The sequence below is a fragment of the Podarcis filfolensis genome (assembly GCF_964270895.1).
Source record: "Podarcis filfolensis genome assembly, chromosome: 13".
In the NCBI taxonomy this organism is placed as follows: Eukaryota; Metazoa; Chordata; class Lepidosauria; order Squamata; family Lacertidae; genus Podarcis; species Podarcis filfolensis.
Genome location: NC_139615.1, coordinates 42,418,615 through 42,433,794, shown reverse-complemented (window position 1 = coordinate 42,433,794; position 15,180 = coordinate 42,418,615). Strand labels below are relative to the sequence as shown.

The 15,180-nt window shown below is 49.8% G+C and overlaps 1 protein-coding gene and 1 long non-coding RNA gene across 9 annotated transcripts in view; both read left to right on the top strand.

Moving 5' to 3' along the window:
• The first annotated feature begins 6 nt into the window (after positions 1 to 6).
• On the top strand, positions 7 to 2,219 carry LOC310748173. Its single transcript, XR_014541158.1, has 2 exons — positions 7 to 216; positions 374 to 2,219. It is a non-coding gene; the product is annotated as an uncharacterized lncRNA (long non-coding RNA).
• A 3,759-nt stretch (positions 2,220 to 5,978) lies between these two features.
• LOC310747660 (transcription initiation factor TFIID subunit 1) overlaps positions 5,979 to 15,180 on the top strand; it is a 50,355-nt gene continuing 41,153 nt past the window's right edge. For all 8 annotated transcript variants that reach the window (XM_083582323.1, XM_083582319.1, XM_083582321.1 and 5 more), the window contains exons 1-6: positions 5,979 to 6,524; positions 8,128 to 8,245; positions 9,574 to 9,690; positions 10,696 to 10,815; positions 12,239 to 12,480; positions 14,324 to 14,542. In XM_083582323.1, coding sequence (XP_083438449.1) covers positions 6,396 to 6,524; positions 8,128 to 8,245; positions 9,574 to 9,690; positions 10,696 to 10,815; positions 12,239 to 12,480; positions 14,324 to 14,542 — 945 coding nt within the window. In that variant the 5' untranslated portion in view covers positions 5,979 to 6,395. The remainder of the gene's footprint in view (positions 6,525 to 8,127; positions 8,246 to 9,573; positions 9,691 to 10,695; positions 10,816 to 12,238; positions 12,481 to 14,323; positions 14,543 to 15,180) is intronic.

Here is a 15,180-nt window from a genome sequence, read left to right as displayed (position 1 = left end):
ATGGCAAACGGAGCTCAAGGCACGGGATAGGACTGTGCCCCTGTTTGCTTTCTGTGGTGTCTTCCCCTTCCTTAGCAAGATCTGGTTCTCCATTTTGGTGCTCTCGGAAAGTGATGCTAGCTATGGATCCCTCCCCTGGTGGAAAACATCACCGCTGCTCTCAACGACAAAAATGTTGCCAGAATGCCACAAGAAGAAGCAGTCATCTACAGCGAGGTGAGGGGGACTGGCGCGGGAGGAAATAGGTGGAGCAAGGAGACCCCGGCTTGGTTTCTGCAGAGTGTTTGGCTTTGTGTCCTCCACACAGGGAAGTGTCCTCCCACTAACAGCAGAGAGTCCCCCAAAGCCAAATTCTGCATCTCTTCTGCCACAGGTTTCCAGATTGCAATCCTGCTTACTATATGACTTGATTCCTACACATGTGAAAATCTCAGACGAGGCTATGCCTCAACAGAAGCCTGGGTAACATATGCCTGTGAACTCCGCTTTTGTGGGTTCCCAGCAACCAATGTTGTCCTCACCTAGTGAAGCTGTAGGAAACATCACAATTCATTTGTTTTAGCATTTTATCCTCTGTATGTTTTTAAGTAGGGACATGGGTGGCGCTGTGGGTTAAACCACAGAGCCTAGGACTTGCTGATCAGAAGGACAGCAGTTTGAATCCCCGCGATGGGGTGAGCTCCCGTCCTCTGTCCCAGCTCCTGCCAACATAGCAGTTCGAAAGCACATCAAAGTGCAAGTAGATAAATAGGTACTGCTCTGGCGGGAAGGTAAATGGTGTTTCCGTGCTCTACTCTGGTTTGCTAGAAGCAGCTTAGTCAGGCTGGCCGCATAACCCGGAAGCTGTACGCCAGCTCCCTCGGCCAGTAAAGCTAGATGAGCGCTGCAACCCCAGAGTCGGTCACAACAGGACCTAATGGTCAGGGGTCCCTTTACCTTTACCTTTTTACCCAGAGTTGCTGAGCTTTCTTTAGGGGGAACTGTTGCCGAAAATCGTTCACCCACAGGACCAATAAGCATGTACAACAAGCCCAAAATAACACGGCCAATAGCCACTGACAATCTCCAGCTAGCGGCAGCAACCGATCCCACTCCCCCCACCCCGCACTACCCATGTATAAGACAACCCCTAGTTTTGAACTATATTTTACAGTAAAGAAAACCTCGTCTAATACACAGGAATGTACGGTATTTTGGGGGCAACAAGAGGGTCTAATGCTAAGGATATTTAGTACCCTCCTAACAAAGGGACACGGATGGCTCTGTGGTCTAAACCACAGAGCCTAGGACTTGCCAATCGGAAGGTTGGCAGTTCAAATCCCCGCGACGGGGTGAGCTTCCGTTGTTCAGTCCCAGCTCCTGCCCACCTAGCAGTTCGAAAGCACATCAAGTGCAAGTAGATAAATAGGTACCACTCCGGCGGGAAGGTAAACGGCATTTCTGTGCACTGCTCTGGTTCACCAGAAGTGGCTTAGCTATGTTGGCCACATGACCCGGAAGCTGTACACCGGTTCCCGCAGCCAATAAAGCAAGATGAGCGACCCAACCCCAGATTCGTTCACGACTGGACCTAAGGTCAGGGGTCCCTTTACCTTTGCCCTCCTAACAAAATCTCCTTTCTGTCTTTCCTGCATGAAACGATGAAACCACAATGAAAAACGGCGGCCTATCAGCTGGAGCCTGAGAGGCAGCCTCCGAAAACAGGAAGACGCAAGGAGAATGTCATCTGCTGGGAAAGGAGCCTCACTGAAGATGACACCAGCAATATCGACCCACAACATCCCAGTGACTTTGGGAACTGGGGACTTTTAACAAGATGAAAATGCGAGCAGGACTTGAAATAAGAGCAAAACTGTTTAATTATTAAGATAAGTTAAAATGGATGTGTTGAATAGCATAGGAGAAATATGCAGCATTCAAAGTTAAACAATACTTTATAAATTTATGTGGGAATATTTGGGAGTATATTACATTGCATTTTTATATATTATTTCCTTTCTTTCTTTATACGCATCTTTGTTCTCCCCCCTCACTTCCCCTCTCCCCCCCTTTTGCATCACTTTATTTCTTTATAATTGCAATTATTTTGATAAAAAATATATTTTTTAAAGAGGGTAAGTATGGAAACCATAGGAGGGGAGGCCAGGAAGTCAACAGATAAAGTAACATGGTTTATGTTACAATGTGTAATTTTTTTGTGAAAAATAAATAAGGTTTTTGTTTTTTTAAAAAGAAAAATAGACCCAAAGTTTTGACTTGGCCATCCTGGGGAAACTAATGGGGAAGCAAGGTTGGCTGGAGGGTTAATGCAGTGAAAGCTTCTATCCTAGTATCTAGGTGCAAACAAAGCCTAATACAGTGGCACCTTGGGTTAAGTACTTATTTCGTTCTGTAGGTCCATTCTTAACCTGAAACTGTTCTTAACCTGAAGCACCACTTTAGCTAATGGGGCCTCCTGCTGCTGCTGCGCCGCCAGAACACGAATTCTGTTCTCATCCTGAAGCAAAGTTCTTAACCTGAAGCACTATTTCTGGGTTAGCCGAGTCTGTAACCTGAAGCGTCTGTAACCTGAAGCGTCTGTAACCCGAGGTACCACTGTATCTAGGTGCAAACAAAGCCTAATATCCTGAAGACACCACAGTCTTCATTCCAAGGAAACTGAACCCGGGGTAAGCACTGGTACCCCTAGAGATTGGGATGTTCACAGGAGTCCTTTTTCACCATACTGCCCCATTTCCTCATATGACGAACAGCAGGTGCTCCATCAGTTTATCTCCAAATGGATCTTGCCTGCAACCTCTTATTGTGGGGTCTCAGCAAAAGCCGCAGAGGCCTGCTCTTCTCCTGCTTTTTGGTTAGCCTTGATGCCATTTTGCTTCTGTACAAGACCAGATAACGTTGCTAGGCGATCTTCAAGGAAACCTTCCTCTGCCAGGCAACTCTCCCCTTCAAGGTCTCCGGGCAGGGTGTTCTGTTTTGATCAGTGCAAGGAACCTTGAAAGGGGGGAAGGGAGGGGGGATGGCTATAAAAAGTATGAAAAAAAAGCCCGCTCTGTTTTACTCAGTTGAATAAACAAGTGATTATGGGAATCCCCTCTATCTACGGCATTTATTGGCTTTTCAGTGACCAAGGCAGCTTGGGCCCGATTAGCGGACCCCAACACTATGGGCAAGACAAGATCCCAGGTATAGGGAATCATGAGCCAATGTACCGTATTTTTTGCTCTATAAGACTCACCTTTTCCCTCCTAAAAAGTAAGGGGAAATGTGTGTGCGTCTTATGGAGCGAATGCAGGCTGCACAGCTATCCCAGAAGCCAGAACAGCAAGAGGGATCGCTGCTTTCGCTGCGCAGCAATCCCTCTTGCTGTTCTGGCTTCTGAGATTCAGAATATTTTTTTTCTTGTTTTCCTCCTCCAAAAAGTAGGTGCGTCTTATGGTCTGGTGCGTCTTATAGAGCAAAAAATACGGTAAATTATAAGAGAGTGACCTCTGCCAAAGCATCCCATTCTGTTCACACTGGGAAGGCGGATCGAAAAGGTCGGATCACCCCATCAGTTTGCATTTCTTAGTGCAGAAGGTATTGATCTGATGTGTCGAGATCTTTCCTATTCTAATTAATTCAAGGGGGTTCTGGGAGCTTCTCTGTGTTAAGGGAAAAAAATCCGGGGTAAGAGACTACTCAACAGCCCAGCTTGTCAGAGTGGAAGTCCCCTGCAGGTGTATGCGGTCAGTAAAAGAAGGAAGTTCCAGCCAAATAATTTGGAGCAAAACAGCGGTCAGTAGACCACATGATCTTTATTGTTGTGCAACAGGTCCCCACAGGAGTAAGAACCCCGAGCTTGGGGTGACATCCTCTTTTAAAACTTCCCTCTTTCCCCCAGAATACGCTTGGAGTAGCATCATTGATACGTCATCACTACATAACTAGCATGTCACAAATGGGGAAGGGTATACAAGGGTTAAGGAGGGACGCAGGTGGCACTGTGGGTTAAAGCACAGAGCCTAGGACTTGCCAATCAGAAGGTTGGAGGTTCGAATCCCCACGACGGGGTGAGCTCCCGTTGCTCGGTCCCTGCTCCTGCTAACCTAGCAGTTCGAAAGCATGTCAAAGTGCAAGTAGATAAATAGGTACTGCTCCGGCGGGAAGGTAAACGGCGTTTCCGTGCGCTGCTGTGGTTCGCCAGAAGCGGCTTAATCATGCTGGCCACATGACCTGGAAGCTGTACGCTTGATCCCTCAGCCAATAAAGCGAGATGAGAGCTGCAACCCCAGAGTCGTCCGCGACTAGACCTAACGGTCAGGGGTCCCTTTACCTTTACCTTTATACAAGGGTTACACAAGTTCAACGTTAGGTCACTTTATCAGACACCTTTTCCAACACCTCTTAAGTACCCATCTCCGAAAGAACGATAAAACTCTTTACATATCCTTGCCCTCAGGACTTGTCCTGCTTGGCAGGGGGTTGGACTCGATGGCCCTTGTGGTCTCTTCCAACTCTATGATTCTATGATTATATGAGATGGGCTTTCAGAACACCTGACTTGCTAAACTGCCTCTGCAGATGTCTGTTGTTGCCCCCTTGGTCACTCCCTGGGTGGGGTGCCGTGTATGTGTTCTCATACTTGGGGAATTATGGAGGGATGCCCTGTTCCTGCTGCCTACGTGACTTCCTGCTTCTTGGTTCATGGAGGGAGGTGGAGCCCAAATTCACCTTTCTTTAAGGGTTAAAATGGCATTGGAAATGAGGAGAGTCGGTTGGTGGATGGATGGATTAAGTATAGATTTTCTACAAATTTATAAAGCTAGGTATCTTCCCTGAGCTGTCAAGTCGAAAGGATTATTCCTTCAGAGAAGCTGAGTACAGCTGGCTTAAAATGGTTATCTCTTCTTCAAGGTTATGCTGACTATACTGTAATAAGAGGCCAGAAGGAGCCTGGGTTTCTCTTTCTATGTCTTTCTCTTTCTTTTCCTTCTGGTGTAGTGTTCTGTGCATTGTATGCTTAGTGTTAAGGTTTAGACTTATTATAAGTTATTGTAAGTTTAAGTTAAGTCTGCTGCAACTGGATTTCTTATGGGCTGAATGTATTGGATTTGTGACCATTATGCTCATTTGCCTTCAGTAGCAGTAAAGCTCTGCTGGATAAAATATTAATTGCCTCTGGTCTATTTTTTGGGAATTCTGCAACATGTTTAAGTTTTTACTCTGCTAACTATACATTGGGATTCTACTCTGGATCACTATTGAGTAGAATTCCATGACATACCCTGCCCCACAAAAAGATATGGCAGAGCTAGGAAGATCATACACAATAACTCCAGTAAGATGTGCACCAGCAGTTAGTACTTGCAGGAGGCTGGGGAAAGAGAATTACCATCCTTACCCTCCCTGATAATCACCTTTTGCTGCTGCCAGCCTCCTCTGGGAGCACTATTTTTATTGATTGATTGATTGAATTTATATTCCGCCCTATACCCGGAGGCAGTGGAAGACTGGAGTGCCTGGCATTGTCTGGTCCATGGGGTCACAAAGAGTCGGACACGACCAAACGACTAAACAACAACAACATACCCAGAGGTCTCAGGCGGTTCACAGAAAAGAGCAACATAAAAACCACAACATATATAATCAAAATAAAACAACAACCCAATAACAACCCCCCCCAACCAGCTGTATGCTGTCTACCACCTCTCCCCTCTGAACTATATTTAAGCCAGGAGCGGAGCAAGGACAATTGCCAGAAACTGCATTGGCCCTTGAACTCTTGTTTTGCTATACATATTTCATATGCTATACATATGAAATATGCTGTACATGCTTCATACTTCAGCCTAGATTGTTCGTTTATATCCAGTGCATTTTTTCTAAAAAAAATGTTTAGGGGGTACTCTCATTTTGATTCAAGAAAACCACCATTTTATAGTTCAAATCGGGGAAAATAAATATAATAATTGTACAAAAGTACAAAGATTCACAAAATGTTAGAGGTAAAAAGAACACAGTTTATATTCATGCTGCGTTTGCAAAATCGTTAATTTTTGCCGGGTTGTGTGTTGTTGTTGTTTTGGAACTTCATCTTCTGCATGTTGATATATTTCCAACGTATTCCAATGTTTTCGGGGCCGTAAGCCGCTGCGGCACAGCCGATCGCGGGGAAAGCGGCGGATAAGTCAAGCGACCCATCGACAGAGAAGCCGACCCATGGAATCCTAGAGGCGCCGCTGTAGCGGATGATGCGGAACTCGCCCAGGGGGCCTCCTAGCGCCGCTCTACCCTTCCGGCATGCTTTTTATGGTCGCGGCGGCTTCCGCTTCCGGCGTAAACACTTAAAGGCAGGCGGCTGAGGCGGCGGAGCTCTTAGGAACGGAGTCGGCTGCTGCCGCTGCGTCGTGGAGATGTCGGACTCGGACAGTGAGGAGGACGAGGGCGGCGAGAGCCGGGCGGCGCCCTTCTCCCTGGCCGGCTTCCTCTTCGGCAACATCAACGAGCAGGGCCAGCTCGAGGGCGAGGGGCTCCTCGACCAGGTGGGCGCTTCTCCGGGGTGGGGGCTTACTGGTGGGGGGGGGCAGGGGACGAAGGGGGGGCTGGCTAGCTAGCCGTGTCACGGTAACGGGGGAGTGGGGCGGGGCGCGGGGCACAGTGGGAGGGGCCGAGTTGAAAGGGGGAGGGGGACACCTGTCAAGCTGGGTCGAATTGGAATGGGGACGGGACAAGGGGGGCACTGGGGAAAGGTAGGGGCGGGGTACTGGCTAGTCGGGCTGAGCGGGGGAGGGGGGCTGGGAACGGTGGGGGCTGGCCAGCTGGGTGGAGGTGGGGGGGTGGAGGAGAGGGGGGGGCTGCCAAGCCATGAGGACGGGGGGGGGCGAAGGGCTGCCCAGACGGGGGAGCAGGGGGCTGCCAAGCCATGGGGGGGGGGGGCTACGGCTGTGCAGACGGGGGGGGCAGGGGTTGCCCAGCCATGGTGAGGGGGGAGGGCTGTACAGATGGGGAGTGAGGGGCTGCCCAGCCATGGGGACGGGGGCCCGGGGGCTGCCAAGCCATGGGGGGGCCATGGGGGGCGCTAGGGTTGTGCAGGCGGGGGGCGGCTTGCCCAGCCATGGGGAGGGGTGTGAGGGCTGTACAGACGGGGAGTGAGGGGCTGCCCAGCCATGGGGATGGGGGCCCGAGGGCTGTGCAGACGGGGGTGGGGGTGGGGGGTTGCCCAGCCATGGGGAGGGGGGCGAGGGCTGCCCAGACGGGGTGGGGGCTGCCCAGCCATGGGGACGGGGGGGCATGGGTTGCCCAGATAGGGGAGCAGGAGGCTGCCAAGCCATGGCGGGGGCTAGGGCTGTGCAGATGGGGGGGCGGGGGTTGCCCAGCCATGGGGAGGGGGGCGAGGGCTGCCCAGACAGGGGAGCAGGGGGCTGCCAAACCATGGGGGAGGGCTAGGGCTGTGCAGACGGGTGTGTGTGTGTGTGGGGTGGGGTTGCCTAGCCATGGGGAAGGGGGTTGAGGGCTGTCCAGACGGGGAGCGAGGGGCTGCCCAGCAGCCACTGGGGTTGGGGCGAGGGCTGCCCAGACGGGTTGGGGGCTGCCCAGCCATGGGGATGGGGGAGGCAGGGCTGCCCAGCTGTCGGGACGGGGGAGGGTTCTGGGTCAAGCTGGAGCAGGGAAGAGAAGATGGAGGGAGGGAGGAGGTGAAGGGAGGCATCCAGCAGGGAAGGGATGGGGGAGTCAGCACACGTGGGGCAGGGTGACCTTTAGATAAACTGGCCTCAAACTATTCAGGGCTTTATATGCCAACACTTTGAACCTGTTGGGATGCTTCCAAGGGAACGGGGGCAACTTGCAAGCCCCCAGCTGGCTCCAGCCCACCGGCCAGTAGCCAGGTGATCTCCTGTCCTTGGCTCAGCATGAAACAGCGATCCACAGCTTCAGAAGCCTTCAGAAGTTGGAGCACGCTCTAATCAGCAGTATCATAACAGAACCTGGCCTGGTAGCAAATGGGCAACTAGTGCAGATCTCTGAGCAAGGCACAGTGGCTTGAGTTAGGGCATCTACTTTGTATGAGGAAGATCACAGTATGGTCTTAAGGTCCTTTCCCTCCGCTTCCAGCCAAATCCTGTTTTCATTCTGTCCCCTCCCCAGGAGTCAAAAAAACATTTGGCTGGACTTGGGGCATTGGGTCTGGGGAGCCTCATAACAGAAATCACAGCCAGCGAAGACGATGCTTCTGAGTCAGATGGAGCCCAGTTGGATGAGGAAGGTAGGAGAACGTTTATGTCTTAGGACTGGGACAGAATGGCTTTCTCCAGGCTGGTGCCTTTCATATGTTGTTGGGAGCCTGATCAGCTCCAGCTGATGGCCAGTGGTCAAGGATGATGGTGCAACAACTTACTGAGGGCACTAGGTTGGGAAAGGCTAGGATAAAAGGGCTTTGCTCTCTCAGGGATCAAGGCTGACTCCTGTTTCTGCATTTAAAAAGAGGTGCAGCTGGTTATTTCAGTGTTCTGGCCTTGCTTACTCAGGGTTTGCAAGTAATGGCTGAACTTAGTAGCAAAGCAGTAGCCTCTACAAGCCGCCTGTAAAGTCCAGCACCACCACGATAGCACAATATTTTATTTTAATTTGGATACCACTCTTCATCCATAGATCTCAGGGGGTTTAAACATAAAAATACAAAATAAAAACACAAAATACATAATAAAACAAGAACAAAAAACCACAACCCAATACCCTCTCCCACAACCCTGTGTAAAAGTTGTATAAGATGTTAATCTGCCAAAGGCCTGGTTGAAGGAGAACGCTTTCACGTGGTGCATAATGAAGGCACCAGGTAAGCGTCCCTGGGGAGAGCATTCTACAGGCAGAGACCCACTGCAGAAAAAAGGCTTGTTCTTGTGTTGCTACCCTCCTGACCTCGTGTGGAGGAGGCATACCTAGAAGGGCCTCCCACAGTTGTCTCAAGATCTGGGTAGGTTCATATGGATAGAGGTGGTCTATTTCACGTGGGGTGGCAATCTTTATAGTGCAGGCTTTGAAACTCAGGGCTACACTGACTGGGTAGTGTGTCCCAGACCTGGACCTGTTTTAATTCTTTGTATTACCTTTTTAACCTAATGTGCCGAGCCTATTTTGGGGCCATTATATGTTTTACATACATCTGCATTTTAGATTCCCGGCGCTGGCAACTAAATTTTTACATTATTGTTTTAGGGTAATTTAAATGCCAGTAATATCGTTTGAATCTTGTTAGGTTGCTTCTCTCGAGCATTTTTGTCTTATCCTGCTATGGCTGTATGCTAATGCAATAAAGGTTTGATGATGATGATGATAGAGGTGGTCCTTGAGGTATTGTGGTCCTGAGCCATTTAAGGCTTTATAGATCAAAACCAGCACTTTGAATTGGGCCCAGAAACTAACTGGCAGTCAGTGCAGTGGGGCCAGAATTGGCATTATATGCTGAAACCCATATTGCCCTGGTGAGCAATATTATTCTTGAACGTGGGTGCGGAAGCTGGGATAGAAAAATGGTGTGGCCTGTTGGGTCTGTAATTTTTCTGTGTTCTTCCCTGTTCCTCTCCCTGCCGCCAGGCTGGGTTAAGAGCACCGAGGATGCTGTCGATTATTCTGACATCACCGAAGTGGCCGAAGATGAGAGCCGCAGGTACCGGCAGGCAATGGGCAACCTTCAGCCAGTTCAGAGGGCAGGTAGGTGGTGGCAACAGCTGCTTTCCTTTGTCACAACTGATCTTTCACCTCTTCAGCTGGTCCTTGCTAACCTGACACTCGCCCTGGCTCCCCGTTGCTCTTCTTGTTTAGCATCCTGTGTATGGTAGATGGGCTACCAGGATGACCAGCCCCATCTGCTCTTCACCTCTCTACAGCATGTGCAGAAACTATTGGGCCCATATTGTTCTTGTCCTCTCAATCCGCCGGAGCCTGTTTTCGCATGCATGGGAAGTCCCTAACTAACCAGGGGTTTGAGACCTGTCGACTACCCTCGCCTGGTTTAGCTGGCCAGTTGAAGCCAATTCTGGGGTGTGGCTGCTGTCACGTGCTGTCACATTCCCTTTGTTTTTAAATTTACTGTACACCCATTTGGGCGTTTTATATTAAAAGAACATAGGAAGCCGCCTTATATTGATTCAGATCCTTGGTACATCTGGTTCAAATGGGACGCGGGTGGCACTGTGATCTAAACCACCAAGCCTCTTGGGCTTGCTGATCTTAAGGTCAGCAGTTCGAATCCACATGTCGGGGTGAGCGCCTGTCACTTTGTCCCAGCTCCTGCCAGCCTAGCAGTTCGAAAGCATACCAGTGCAAGTAGATAAATAGGTACCTGCTGCGGTGGGAAGGTAAATGGCATTTCCATGCACTTGTCACAGTGTCCCGTTGCACCACAAGCGGTTTAGTCATGCTGGCCACATGATCCAGAAAAACTGTCTGCGGACAAATGCTGGCTCCCTTGGCTTGAAAGCAGAGATGAGTGCTGCACCCCATAGTTGAATTTGACTGGACTTAACCATCCAGGGTAAACCTTTACCTTTTTTACCATCTAGTTCAGATGGTGGGAATAGAATATCTGTTTTGGATGATGGAGGGTGCCTGGATTTTCTTGGAATGTTCAATCCTGGTGGTTTTTAACAGGGACGATAAACCGAAGTTGTGATGTGATGGAAGGGCTGCCCACCACTCTGTTCTTCTCTTCCTTAGATGATGACGATGACGATTATGATGCTGACTGCGAAGATATTGACTCCAAGCTGATGCCTCCCCCGCCGCCACCTCCAGGGCCGATGAGAAAAGAGGACGAAAAGGATGCGACTGCTTCTGGTGAGAATGTACTCCTGGGAAGTGCCTGTGAGCCCTGCGGGGCCCAGGGGTGAGCAGTATCATAGGCTTGTAGAGTTGGAAGGGAACCGAGGGTCATCTAGTCCAACCCCCTGCAATGCAGAAATCTTTGGCCCAACTTGGGCTCGAACCCACAACCCCAAGATTAAGAGCCTCATGCTCTACCCACTGACCTATCCCAGGTCTGAAACAAACACAATGAATAATAATAATAATAATAATAATAATAATAATAATAATAATAATAATTATTATTATTATTATTATTTATTATTATTTATACCCCGCCCTCCCCAGCCAAGGCCAGGCTCAGGGCGGCTAACAAGCAATAATAAAAACAAGTTGAATTAATGCAACTTAAAAACAAGATTAAAATACAACATTAAAATATTGAAACATTAAAATATTAAAATGCAGCCTCATCACAGGAGGAGAAAGGAAAAAGAAAAAAGAAAGGGGGGAGGGAATCCAATTGGCTCCAAGCCAAAGGCCAGGTGGAACAACTCTGTCTTACAGACCCTGCGGAAAGAAATCAGATCCTGCAGGGCCCTGGTCTCATGAGGCAGAGCGTTCCACCAGGCCGGAGCCAGTGTTGAAAAGGCCCTGGCTCTGGTTGAAGCTAATCTAACTTCCTTAGGGCCCGGGACCACTAGGGTGTTGCTATTTATGGACCTTGAGGCTCTCCGTGGGGCATACCGGGAGAGGCAATCCCGTAGGTACAAGGGTCCTAGGCTGACCTAGCGGGTGGAATCCAGTGTAGCAGTACCTCTTGTTCTGTTAGCATAAGGATGTTAGCCATGTAACTCCCCCCATGTGCACCACACACCCAGTCTGTTCCAGAGGGGCTACATCAGAGGAGGAGAGGGGTAGGATCTTCCGTTGCACAAGCAGAAATCCTTGCGCTGGCAGAACATTCACACAGTGCCACATTGGATACAACCCTAAGCTGGGATTTCCCTTTTGCGTTGCTGCCTCAGCTGAAACATGCTTTTATTTTGATGTACTTTTTCTGGCTTGCAGTTTTTCACTTTAAAGTGCTTTCAGCTTTGTGATAAGGCAGTATGCAAATTTGCTTCATTTATTCAATAACCGTAGAATCTACCGGAAGCAGGAGAATTGGATCTGAGAATTTAAAACTCCCTGAGTGCGGAGTCCATGCAGTTTTTGATGTGTCCAGGAGGATTCTCTTGGCGTCTCTTCCCCTCCCACTCACTTGACCCTTTTTAAAATGCAAGTTGAAAATTTCAAGAAATACTGCACTTTTGTCTTTGATGCCTGGAATAAGGCATGTGACCCAGGGTTAGCTTTCTGTCATGTTGAGGTTAGGAAGTAGAGTCTTTCTTTCTCTCTTTCTTTCTTTCTTTCTTTCTTTCTTTCTTTCTTTCTGAGAGGTACTCTCTTCCAGGGTCTGAAGACAATGATGGTATCATCCTTCCATCCATCATTGCCCCTTCATCTGCTACCTTGGAGAAGAATGACTTCAGCAGCTCTTCAGATTCTGAATCGGAGTCGGGGTCCCAGGACTCGCGGAAGGCAGAGTCCAGCGACAGCAGACTTACGCTGCCACTTGCAGGGATAATGCAGCAGGATACCACCAAGCAGCTGCCAAGCGTCACGGATCTGTTCCCCGAGTTCAGACCAGGCAAGGTAGGGCTTGAAGGTTGACACTGCAGAAAATGATGGGGGGGGGGGGGACCGAGTGAAAGACCGTGCTTTGTGCTAAAAGGATGGAGGGCTTCCCCTGTGCTTGATTTCCTTTATGTCATATAAGTTAGCAGTACAGATGGGCTACCTTCTCAGGTTGCTGAGCCCCATGTAGGAGAAAGAAAAGTCTGATCCTAAACCCTACACAAATCTGGGGTGGATTTGCTAACATGGTTGGCTGGAACGTTGTACGCCTCCTTCCAGCAACTGCTGCAGCCAAACTGGTGCCAAATGTATTGCTCTGCATTCCTTTGGCCCACATCAGCGAGGCTTGTTGTCTGGGCAAAAAGGTAAAACAACCAAATTGAGGAAAAAAATCACAGCCATACTTAAAAGCATAAAAGGTAAAGGGACCCCTGACCAGTAGGTCCAGTTGTGACCAACTCTGGGGTTGCGGCGCTCATCTCGCTTTATTGGCCGAGGTTGCCAGCATGACTCAGCCGCCTTTGGCGAACCAGAGCAGCGCACGGAAACGCCGTTTACCTTCCTGCCAGAGCAGTACCTATTTATCTACTTGCACTTTGATGTGCTTTCAAACTGCTAGGTTGGCAGGAGCTGGGACCGAGCAACAGGAGCTCACCCTGTCGCGGGGATTCGAACCGCCGACCTTCTCATCGGCAAGTCCGAGGCTCTGTGGTTTAACCCACCGCGCCACCTGCGTCCCTACTTAAAAACATACAGAGGATAAAATGCTAAAACAAATGAATTGTGATGTTTCATACAGCTTCACTAGGTGAGGACAACATTGGTCGCTGGGAACCCACAAAAGGCATATGTTACCCAGGCTTCTGTCGAGGCATAGCCGTGTCTGAGATTTTCACATGTGTAGGAATCAAGTCTTATAGTAAGCAGGATTGCAATCTGGAACCAAGCAATGGCCTTATCAGAAGAGCAAATGTAACATCATAGGAACAGGCTTGAATAGCAAGTTCGTATATTTATCTGTCCGTTTCAGCAGATTCCTTCACACTTCATTACAGACATTTCTGCTCTTTTACAACACCCTTTCACTCAATATTCTCTTCGTGCTTGCTTTTACTGCCAGTAAGCTATCTTTCAGAAGGTGCATCGATGTATTTATCCACCACGGGGGCACTTTTTTGGTGAAGGGATTGCAGCTCTTCCCACCCCACCCAAAAAGTGCCCCTCCCTGCTCCTGAAAATGCTGCCCCACTGCAGTTAGGCTTGGGAAAAGCCTCCTATTTTATAGCGGTTCTTCAAGCCTGGTTGTGGCGGGGGCAAATGTAACGTTGGCAGAATGGATGTTGGTGTCCGTGAGTGTAGGGGAGAGAGTTATCTGAATGAATAACTCTGCGTGTGTCCCCCATGTTGAGGAGGCTCCCCCACTCCTCCTCCTGGTCTAGCACCTCCATCTGCAGAGGGCTGCCTCTCCAGTGAGCCAGAGATGTGAACTTGCCTTTGACACAGCTGAGTGACCAGAGGCCAGTCGCTTGCGCCTCCCAACCTTTCCTCCACTCTCTGCCAGTGTGGTGTAGTGGTTAAGAGTGGTAGACTCGTAATCTGGTGAACCGGGTTCGCGTCTCTGCTCCTCCACATGCAGCTGATGGGTGACCTTGGGCTAGTCACACTTCTTTGAAGTCTCTCAGCTCCACTCACCTCACAGAGTGTTTGTTGTGGGGGAGGAAGGGAAAGGAGAATGTTAGCCACTTTGAGACTCCTTTGGGTAGTGATAAAGCGGGATATCAAATCCAAACTCCTCCTCCTCTTCTTCTTCTTCTTCTTCTTCTTCTTCTTCTTCTTCTTCTTCTTCTGCGTCTCCCCTTAGGTGCTGCGCTTCCTGCGCCTCTTTGGCCCTGGGAAAAACATCCCATCGGTCTGGCGCAGCGCCCGCAGGAAGCGCAAGAAGAAGCACCGGGAAGTCACTCCGGAAGTGCAGATCCTGGATGGAGAAGCTGCGGTCGAGACAATTGTGGAAGAGAAATCTCCCTGGGAGTACGAATATGCTCCGCCTCCTCCTCCGGAGCAGTGCCTTTCAGACGACGAGGTGAGTCTTCAGGAGCAGAGAGGATGATAGAAGTGGGGTGGGGTGTCACGTCACATGGCTTTGTGACGGGGCTTCCTCTCTGCCTTGCAGTAGGACTGTCCCCCTGCCGACAACAGCTGGATATAGTAACAAGGCAGGGTAGTGGTGGTGGGAAGACAGTGAGTGGTCAGAGGGAGCAGATTGGTAGGAGGAGATGTTGGAAGCTGAAGTGGCAACAGGGTTTAGTGAGCAGGAAGAGTCTGTGGCAGAGAGCAGCCCAGAATCGGAGGCAGAGGTGGAGGCTGGAGAGGATAAGGCTAAGAAGCAGAGATGAGGCAGGCTGCTGAAGAAGCCAAGGGGGGGGGGTCTCCCCCTCCTGCTGTGACCAGCCCCTGCCCCCGGTCTCCCAGAACCCAGAGAACTATGAATAAGGTGAAGCAGAGATAAGTTGGAGAAGTATCAGGTTGCTTGGAAAGGACCCGGGGTAGGAGGGGCCTTAGAGAGCAGTGGGAAGGCTGGAACCTTCAGTCTTCACAACTGCCTCGTGGGGGCAAGACCTACTGTGCTCACTGGGTCTGAGCTGCTTAAAGAGTTAACTTCCCTGGCACCTTGTTAGTTATTTCTGACCTGCACCTGACACCTGCCTTGACATCATCTCA